Genomic DNA, 10,914 nt, shown 5'->3' with positions numbered 1-10,914 from the left:
GAAAATGTTTTTAGCCAAAATGTCTAGTTTGTTATGGCAAAGTAGTATTTTATACTGCAGGGGAACAATATGCAAACCTATACAAATATGTAGCTACTGTATTACATTAAATTGACAATAATATGAATAAAGCCAGGTTTTAATTCACCCACTGTGTTCAAGCCATCAATGATGCTGTACCTTTCAAACAAATGAAATGTAACTGAAAGGCTAATTATAATGTTGCATGGAGACTGCACATTCAACTCGTCTCACCTTGATGACAAACATCAACCCTGCTGTCTGCCTGTCTTTGTTAGTTTACTTGCCGTGGTATTTTTCCACTCGCACGGAAGACGCCCCCATGTAGCTAACTTCACCTCTAAGTAGCTACGTATCGCTTGTTTCCCCTACGTAGCTCATAGCTGGAGTTCAGAAGTGATCAAGCTCTATTCCTCAGCCGACCATTGCAGCGAGCAGTCAGAAGCCAGTCGTGTCTCTCTCCGAGGCCGGATGGTAAAATCCAACCTCCAGCGGATCTTAAACAGTCATTGCTTTGCTCGCGAGAAAGAAGGAAAACCACAGTTCTGTACTACAATGGCGGATTTAAGTAGTAACGTTAATATTTGTGACATGATTGGCAAGTAAGTGAAGACGGGAGAAAATAGCGAAGTGAAGTGGGGGATGGTGCTTTTTTTCAGTGACGAGGAAGTAGCCACTAATATAAACTGGGATTTAATTTCTTATGACGTAAAATATTTATTTGTCCACAACTGGTTAGCTAGATAAGTAATCTATGAAACATATCCTACATTTAATTTGGAGTGAAGAATTAGAACGTTATTGTTTAAGGTTCGTCCTCTCCATTAGCTTATCCTAAGCTAGCTAGCCCTAGGCTAAAACCTAGCTACATTATCAAGGTCCTCTAGGAAGCCTAGCTATATCCATCACCACGTTTTTTTTTTAAACGGAACACCTCAGCCATTTTATTTCCATTTGTTTCAATGGTTGCCAATGACGTCGTTTTGTAGTTTAGCTAGATGAGATGAGTTAACGTTAGCTGTGTAACTAGCTTGCCACCTGAAAGCATAGCATCGTCAGGTAGCTAGCTACGGTTGACTCGCAGGTCAACGAGTTAAAAGGCCCCGAAATGAAACGGTCATTAGAATGGCTTGTTTCATGGGTGAGCAACTTGAAACGGAAGAAACACGCGGAATCCACGTCCATTGTTACCTTTTCTCTCAACACTATTGATTATTAATCAAAAGGCCCAAGTGACGCAACGTCATTCCTCCATTTTTGACGTCACAAACTCTTTTACGGTTACATTGTAACGTTATATCGTTATACTATTCGTCCCTCAAAATGATGCACCCAAAACATTATTGAATTAATCAGCCAACCCCTATGAATAAATTAAATAATGGTGCATATCTAAGTGGGATTAATTCATTATTACATGTAGTATATGCTATTTATACGTTTGACTTGTAGCGATCATTGGCAGTTTTTTGACGGGCAGATACGCAGTTTAGATTGGGCACGTTTTTCCTCGTCGTGCACGTTTTCCCCATCGTGGTGCATTCCGAGTATTTTTGGTGAGCCGGCTCCCAAACGGCTCTTTGTTCAAAATGCTTGAAAATGGACCTAGCTAGAACCCTGGAAAAAGTACAGATATTCAACGTATAGCCCAAAAGGTAAACTATCAGATCGTGAAATGCGCGTTCAAATAAAATCCCCCCCAAAAAAGAGAAAATTAGCGAGGACCAGATTGACACGCTCTCCCCACTATTTATTGTTTAGGCGGTGAGGGTTTACCCTCTTTAGATAATTATTTTGTAATTTATCTGCAGAAAAACCTCGGGGTTTTTTTAAGATCAAACGGCAGTAGTTGCAGTCAGGGAGCCAAATGAATGGCTCTTTCACCGATGCGGTTCGGTTAAACGTTCACAAAAAAAGACCCGTTCAAAAAGAGTCGTTCGTTCGCGAATGACCCATCACTAGTGCCCTCCTGATGCAAGGCAGCCTCCAGATGTCCCCATCACATCCATGGTGGATTATGTTTATTCATGATGTAGTTTTGCCTTGCAATAATACAATTTGTTTAGGTTATAAGGCAAAATATGTCACACTGAAGCCATATCAAATTTTATTGGTCACATACACTTATTTAGCAAATATTGCTGGTTTAGCGAAATGATTGTGTTCCTAGCTCCAACAGTGCAGTCGTTTCTTAACAATACACACATCTAAAAGAATGAAATTAAGAAATATATAAATAATAGATTGAGCAATGTCGGAGTGGCACGGACTAAAATACAGTAGAATAGAATACAGTATATATGAGATGAGTAAAGCAGTATGTAAACATTAAAGTTAACAAGTGATTCCAAGTCTGTATATAGGGCAGCAGTCTCTTAAGGTGCAGGGTTGCATAACCAGGTGGAAGCCAGCAATGATGGCTATTTAATAGAAGCTATTTTTCAGTCTCTTGGTCCCAGCTTTGATGCACCTGTACCGACCTCGCCTTTCAATGAGTATCACAATTATGAAGGGAGGTGGTAAACTCACATAGCCTACATGCAGTAGTGGTGTGTGGGTCAAATCAACCCAGAGAAAAAAATTAAAGCCATATTACATCCTAGCATTTCGCTACACCCACAATAACTGCTAAATATGTGTATGTGACCAATACAATTTGTGACCGTGATATATAGGCCTAAGGCCGAGACAATAAGAAGACCCAGTGGTAGAGTAAATGAAATCACACCTTTTGTTTCATCACAAAACCGGAGAGCAACCTCTGTTTGGCACAGTCCACAAAGCATACTGCATGTAACAAACAGTTACGTGACCTCATTTTCGGACTATTAAACAACGATTTAGAACCACAGAGTTACCGCAAGTCGCAAAGAAAACTGGAGCTGCCTCGGCTATTCCAGCTCCATTTCGACTTCATCATCAAATCACTTATGCTTAGTACAGTGACAACTAAAAAATGCCTAAAACAATTTGGTCCAATCAACGTGAGCCAAATATGATGTGGATGTCTATGGTTCTGATTTCTGTGTATTTGTGCAAAAAGAAAAAACAGTCACCCTGCTTGTATGGAAACACCAATGCCATCCTCTGCCTTTTCACGCTGACCAAACGTCTATGACTCAGTTATACAGCACATGCTTTGATTTTTTGTTGTCCTAGGATACCTGGCTAAAATGGTTGCTCGCTAACTTCCTTTCAAGGGCATAAATGTGCCAGGCAAGCTAGCATTAGCCTACTACATCGAGCACATATTGAACGTACATTCCCTCAGGCCAGGGGCACAATGTATGAGTTTATGTTTGGATCAAAATTGCTGTTATAATCATTGGTCAGTACAGAGAATGAAGTAAAACCAAATCACGATCTCCATCCATGGCTAATTTAGGAAAGGGCCAAATTTTAACTAGCTAGCTAGACACCAGAGGACAACGATGATTTTTTTTCAATTCTCCTCTCGATGACGATTTGCTGTAGATGTGATTGGAGTGAAGCCAAATCCAAACTGTCTTTCCTTGACACTTTCTTTTTTTGGTGCGCCAGGACCATTCACAGTTGAGCGCACACAGTTTAGCTCAACGCCGATTGGCTATTTTGTACTTCTTTTTTTATCAAGGGAGGCCAAATGCTCACTGGTTTCCATTGCATTCAATGCTACAGGTGGCAACAATGTCATACTCTTTTTGACCAGACAGCATCAGATAGATGACTTACAGAGACAGGGGGGCTCTATTTTGCTCACTCTGATGCTTTCTCTGGTGAGATACATTAAGCTTCCTGTGAATTGAAGGAACATTTATGAAACAGAGATACGAAAGAGATAATTGTATGGTTTTTTTTCTTTGTACATTTTTTTGGGGAAGCCGGGCTTCACTTGGCATCCATGAATACACGCCACTGCCTCCTTGGACAACAGTTCCAACTATAATGCGCTTTGAGGGTGAATTAAATCACACAATCAGTATTTTGGTTACCAATTTTACTTGCACTTGATACGTTGGCCTGTATTGCACCAAATAATTAAAATACACCGGGGAACACAAGATTTAAGCAACGTTATCCCGCATGTTCAGAGTCCTATTGCAATCAAAAGCTTAAAAACAACAATTAAAGATTAATATGTGTGTCTCCCTGTCCAGCCTGTCCCTACACTGTTGTAGTACCCGCGGTCCGGGGCCTCTGTGGTGCTCCTGATGCCCCTCTCCCACCCCTGAAGATCCCAGGTGGGCGAGGGAATGGTCAACGGGATCACACTCCTTCAGCTCGGCCGCTCTACTCTGTGAGTACATACACACATTTAACAACGCTCATGCAAATGCAACCATAATATTATCTTTCATATTATGCATACTCCTCTGACACACCAGGACATGACACGCACTCATTGCATACTGCAAAAATATATTTAAGATATTACAATTTAAAGCTGCATATGTAACTTTTTGGGCGTCCTTACCAAATGCACATAGAAATGTGACTTATAGATATGTCATTCTCATTTTAAAGCAAGTCTAAGAAGCGGTAGATATGTTCTATGTGCGCTATTTCTATGATTCCTGTTAAGTTTCGATTGTCTTTTACATTCGGTTTTGTACACCAGCTTCAAACAGCTAAAATACAATATTTTTGGTTATTGAAAAGACACTACATGACCAAAAGTATATGTGGACATGTGCTCGTCGAACATCTCATTCCAAAATATGGAGTTGGTCCCCCCTTTTCTGCTATAACAGCCTCCATTCTTCTGGGAATGCTTTCCACTAGATGTTTGAACATTGCTGCAGGGACTTGCTTGCATTCAGCTACAAGAGCATTAGTGAGGTCGGGCACTGATGTTGGGCAATTAGGCTTGGCTCGCAGTCGGCGTTCCAATTAATCTCAAAGGTGTTTGATGGGGTTAATTAAGTTGAGGGCTCTGTGCAGGCCAGTCAAGTTCTTCCACACCGATCTCGACAAACAATTTCTGTATGGACCTCACTTTGTGCACTGGGGCATTTTGATGTTGAAACAGGAAAGGGCTGTCCCCAAACTTTTGCCACAAAGTTGGAAGCACAGAATAGTCTAGAATGACATTGTATGCAGTAGCGTTAAGATTTCCCTTCACTGGAACTAAGGGACTTAGCCCAAACCTTGAAAAACAGTCCCAGACCATTATTCCTCCTCCATCAAACTTTACAGTTGGCATTATGCATTGGGGCAGGTAGCATCTCCATCTGCCAAACCTAGATTAGTCTATCGGACTGCCAGAAGGTGAAGCGTGTTTCATCACTACAGAGAACACGTTTCCTCTGCTCCAGAGTCCAATGGCGGCGAGGTTTACACCACTCCAGCTGGCGTTTGGCATTGCGCATGGTGATCTTAGGCTGGTGTGCGGCTGCTCGTCCATGGAAACTCATTTCATGAAGCTCCTGAGAAAAAGTTATTGTGCTGACGTTGCTTCCAGAGGCAGTTTGGAACTCTATAGTGAGTGTTGCAACCGAGGACAGTGAGCTTGTGTGGCCTACCACTTCGCGACTGAGCCATTGCTGCAAGTCTCTTCTTATTGGTGTGCTTTAGTAGTGGTTTCTTTGCAGCAATTCGACCACGAAGGCCTGATTCACGCAGTGTCCTCTGAACAGTTGGTGTTGAGATGTCTTGGGCTGCAATTTCTGAGGCTGGTAACTCCAATGAACTTATCCTCTGCAGCAGAGGTAACTCTGTCTTCCTTTCCTCTGGCAGTCCTCATGAGAGCCAGTTAACTCTAATGAACTTATCCTCTGCAGCAGAGGTAACTCTGTCTTCCTTTCCTGTGGCAGTCCTCATGAGAGCCAGTTTCATCATAGCGCTTGATGGTTTTTGCGACGGCACTTGAAGAAACTTGAAAAATTCTTAACTTTCCAGATTGACTGACCTTTATGTCTTAAATTAATGATGGACTGACATTTCTCTTTGCTTATTTGAGCTGTTCTTGCCATAATATGGACTTGGTCTTTTACCAAATAAGGCTATCTTCTGTATACCACCCATACCTTGTCACAACACAGCTAAATTAGTAGGTGTGTCCAAACCTTTGACTGGTACTAGAGTTATAATTTGTTTTAGGAACATCTACACACAGTATTTCACCTTTATTACTTTAAATGTGTGACTTCAAACAGCATGCATCCCTCCTATAGACAACATTTGGGCCATTTAAACAGCATGCATCCCTCCTATAGACAACAGTTGGGCCATTTAAACAGCATGCATCCCTCCTATAGACAACAGTTGGGCCATTTAAACAGCATGCATCCCTCCTATAGACAAGGGGATAAGGACTATGTAAAGGGCTCCATTTTTGACGTTCTGAGCGTATGCAATATGTCTGCCTCCGACGTAAAACAAATGTTTGACTTCCACGCAATTACTTATTTTAGGTTTGGATTTGGTTGCATTTTTTTTTATCATAGAGCAATGAAACATGTAATTTAGATCACCCTTGCTTGAGACATTCAGCAATTGCTTTGCCATGTCTGTGCCGTGACGCAGTCGAGCTGGATAAATATTTTTCTAACATGTTGACTACACCGGGCACGCACCTGCGAGCGCCATTACGCGCTCGTATTGATTTTTGTCCATCTGCACCAGACTCGATCAGGGCTCGCAGGTTGAAATGTCGAAGCGCACTCTGACCCAACTAATATTAATTTGGGCACAGGTCGAAACACATGAAGCATTCATGGACATTTAGCTAGCTATCTTGATGTTGCCGGCTAATTTGTCCTGGGATATAAATAATATAAACAAAACATTTTATATAGCGAGTGTGCCCTCTCTGGTAATGGTATGTGCGCTTTAGCCAACAGCCTTGCAGATACAGTGCGGGTATAGCCTACATAATTAAATTATTATGGACAAAAGAGCGAGATCAGTTTTATTTGTCAAACAAGCATCAATGATCATGTCAACTGAATAAGACCCATCCATATTTATTGGAAAGGAGCATCAAGGAGGAGCTCATCGCCTCCACTTTCACCACCCTGTGACGTTCATAACTTATTTAATCTGTACCCTTAATAAACTGCATGCTTTCCCAACGAGTCGTAGTGGGAGGACCACACATGTCATCGTGTGACTCAAAGTTTACTTCGATATGGTGGTTATTGTAAGAAGTATTTACAGTGTTTCCACCAACATTTCTCAGACACAAGAAGATCCCACCTTGTCTAGCATATTTTGTTTAGTCAACATTTGGAAAGTTGGCTGAAAAATGTTCTGTTTCCATCATGATAAACTTAGGCAAATTTAATACATTTTCAATACATTTAGTTGCTTCCCTAACAAGGTCAATATTCGGTAGGATACGCGACTAGGGGGTTGAGAGTTGGTCACTTTCGTCACTGCCTGGCAAGCCTCAATGTCCTAGGAAAGGTAAGCTCGGAAATCCATTGGTTTAATTGTCCCGATGCGATACCATGGATATATATATAATCACGTTGCATGATTTATGAATGGCAAAGGGGTATAGGAGGTCGACTTTATTCAGGCAGTTCGACACCTTTTTATAAACTAGTCAACACTTGCTATTCAGTTGTCAATTATAGCACAGTAAATAGAATACTTTGCGCCACGACTCTGTGTGTGTGGCTGGCTATGTGAAACACAAAATAAAAACGTTTCCTAGAAAATAATAGTTAGGCTAAATCATGGATTTCAACTCATTGTTACCACATTACATGGGACGTGCAAATTCACAAGCATCATGCTCTCTCTCCCTCCTCCATGTAAATACATTTGACTGAAACCAACCACAGCGCCTGCACATTGTACTGGGAGGCGATCAGGCGGCAGATGTGAGTTTCCCAGACAGGCGCTATCGATAGGTTGCTGAACGATACGCATCTTCTACTCTAGCGGGAGAGGGGTCGACAAGCTAGCCAATTGAAACTTTTAAATGAAAAGTATGAAGTGGAAAAAGTAGCCAGCTGAAAATCAGTCGGGTACCGGCTGATTAGCTGAGGACCGGCACGAATGGAAAACGCTGTTACTCATTTATAATTATTTGGTTGGCCGCAAACTCTACCGAGCCCTTTTAGAAGCTGTTAGCCGGATTTGCATATAAAGTGAAGTACTGCTTGAAATGAAAACAGATATTACTTCTCAATTGCAAAAATGTTGTTGGTGTGTCCTAGTGAACACAATCCTGAAGTCACCCAGGGAGTTGGTTCATTAATGATCCCTTCTTCAAGTGAAATGATTGATTAACGCTCCCTCCTTCCCATTTTGGTTCTCCAGGACCGGAAGTTGACTGTGACAGAGGAGCCGGCGGGGAACGGTCGCCCCGGGATACTCCGCTTCCAGAGCCGCCCCACTGTTTCCAAGGTGATCCACTGGGGCGCTGTGCTGAGCGGGAACGCTCTGTATGTGGAGATACCGATGGACCCGCTCCCCGAGGGCAGCAAGGAGAGGTGTGTGCCTGTGCTCTGTATATGAAAGTGTGTGCGTGTGTGTATAATCTCATGTTGTCTAATTAGCCCTGCCTACCCCTCTCTCTCTACAGTTTTGCGGCTCTTTTGGAGTATGCGGAAGAACATCTTGAAGTTGTCAGCGTGTTCGTCTGCTTTTACAAGAATAGAGATGATCGCGGTACGATAAGCGTGTCCACCAAACCTGTGATCTCAATAGATAAGCATCCACACAGTGAGCTCAAAGTATTGGGACAGTAACGTTTTTTAATTTGATTTATTTTATCCCTTTTTCTCCCCAATTTTGTGGTATCCACTTGATTCAGAGGGGTTGGGTTAAATGCGGAAGACACATTTCAGTTGAAATCCGTTGTACAACTGACTAGGTATCCCCCCCTTTAGGAGACCAAAAGTTTTGGGGCAAATTCACTTGTATGTGTATTAAAGTAGTCAACGTTTAGTATTTGGTCCCATATTCCTTGCACGCAGTGATTACATCAAGCTTGTGACCTGACAAACTTGGAGGCATTTGCTGTTTGTTTTGGTTGTGTTTCAGATTATTTTGTGCCCAAAGAAATGAATGATAAATAACTATTGTGCCATTTTGGAGTCACTTTTATTGTAAATAAGAATATAATGTTTCTAAACACTTCTGCATTAATGTGGATGCTACCATGGTTATGGATAGTCCTGAATGAAACCTCCCAAAATGCCAACCTTCCCTGTTATTGGAATAATAAGAGGTCACGTGTGTCTTGGGGGTATGATATTTGTGCATCTAACTTTCTCACTCATCATTATTCCTGATTAAATCAGGACTATCCCAAATAACAAAATGTGTCACTGTCCTTGATGGTATTTCTTCTAATATGTGTCTTTGTGTGTCCCCACAGCTAAACTTGTGCGCACATTCAGCTTTCTGGGCTTCGAGATAGTGAAACCGGGCCATGCCCTTGTCCCACTCCGACCTGACGTTTTCTTCATGGCCTACAACTTCGACAAGGACTCCTCCTCCGATGAGGATTAGCTCTGACCCCTGTGGGGTGTTCCAGGAAACAGAATCATCAATTTAGCCAGCTAACTTTGATAAACAGCCAGATATAGGCACATCTTTTTGATTTTTCTGGTTTATTCAGAAAGCTAAACCCGAGCACAGGTTTATTGGTTAAGTCAGTCATACCATTTCAATTCTATATTCTAGGAAAGATGAAGTAATTTCCAAATGTTTAGTTAAGACATTTAGCTGATTAAGTAACACATTGATCCTGCTTATTGGAACAGCCCCCTGCCTAGCATGGATCCCAACTTGAATTGTGCTGTTTTCACTATTGTTTCACAAACTGTTTCAATGAAGAGATGGTTCAGCCAGACTGAAGTCTGATGGCCATGCTGTGATGACCACAATTGTGAAGTGAAACAATTGTGTGAAACGGAGAAATTCAGTTTGGGATCCAGGCTTACCCCTTACCCACTGCTCCACCAAACCCCACTCTATGTGACCCAAGTGCTTACAGCCTTCCATGCTTTTGTTCAAAGGAAGTGGATGATTAGTTTCGATATTGTATCCCCCAGTTTCACAGCTTGGCTGACATTTCTCTCTCCTCTCTTTCATCCCTTTAAGTTCTTTATTATTTAGGTTTCATTGGTATTTTGTTCATTACTTGAGAGGGAACCATGTTTTTATGGACTTTGAGCATATTGCAATTCTCATCAAGCATAAAACTATTATCATCAATCGATTGTCTTGTTTTATTCTTGTTGATAGGCGGAAGGAGGTTTTTTTTTTCTTGAATGTAAAAAAAAACAGCATCAGGTTTACGCTTGGGTACTCCAGCTTTTAATTTGATTGGCTAAGGTATATGCTTTTATTTCATTAGCTATATTTGATATAAGCTTTTTATTTAATTGGCTAAGCTATAAAAACATTTCCGCCCCACCTTTGTGACATACATTTTGATAAAGCACTCAAGTCCTCTGACAAATGTTGTAATGTGTGTAAACATTTTGCTGTTAAGCAACAACAAAAAGCTCCAATATTGGTATTTCATTGCTGGATAATAGCCCTTTACACTTTAGCACATGTGAATGCTGTTATGTGTAACTGGTTTGGGTGCTTCAATTTGAGAAGTAAATATGTAAAATGATGGATTGGTTCAAAGCAACCCCAAAAAAAGTCCTTTTTGCTTTTCTTTCATGTATATCTGAAAATGATTGTACCATTGTTTGGATAAAATTGCTGTGATGTTTCGATTTTTTTTGGACTAGCATTCCGTTTAACTTTTTGATTCTTTGTGGAGTTTAAGTTTGATGTTCACCTTGCATAGTGGTACCTATTGTGCTCCTGTGATAATAAAAGTATGAAAAATAGCATTGCCTCCTTGTCTCCGATACATAATCTTATGGATTTTTTTTCCTTCTCCCTATTCTGTAAAGTCTTGTTCTTTGTTAATGCACTTTACATTTAATGGGGCAG

General features: G+C 41.2%; 1 protein-coding gene across 1 annotated transcript; it reads left to right on the top strand.

The window, feature by feature from the left end:
• Positions 1-347: 347 nt before the first annotated feature.
• LOC112219604 (ornithine decarboxylase antizyme 2-like) lies at positions 348-10,808 on the top strand. The gene is given in 6 exon segments (XM_024380973.2): positions 348-623; positions 4,158-4,209; positions 4,211-4,297; positions 8,272-8,444; positions 8,537-8,622; positions 9,335-10,808. Coding segments are annotated over 6 exon segments (663 nt in total). The 5' UTR covers positions 348-492; the 3' UTR covers positions 9,469-10,808.
• The last annotated feature ends 106 nt before the right edge of the window (positions 10,809-10,914 follow it).

This window comes from Oncorhynchus tshawytscha, linkage group LG20 (genome assembly GCF_018296145.1).
Source record: "Oncorhynchus tshawytscha isolate Ot180627B linkage group LG20, Otsh_v2.0, whole genome shotgun sequence".
Lineage (NCBI taxonomy): Eukaryota > Metazoa > Chordata > Actinopteri > Salmoniformes > Salmonidae > Oncorhynchus > Oncorhynchus tshawytscha.
Note: the sequence above shows the minus strand (reverse complement) of the source record. Positions and strands in the feature narration are given on the sequence as shown.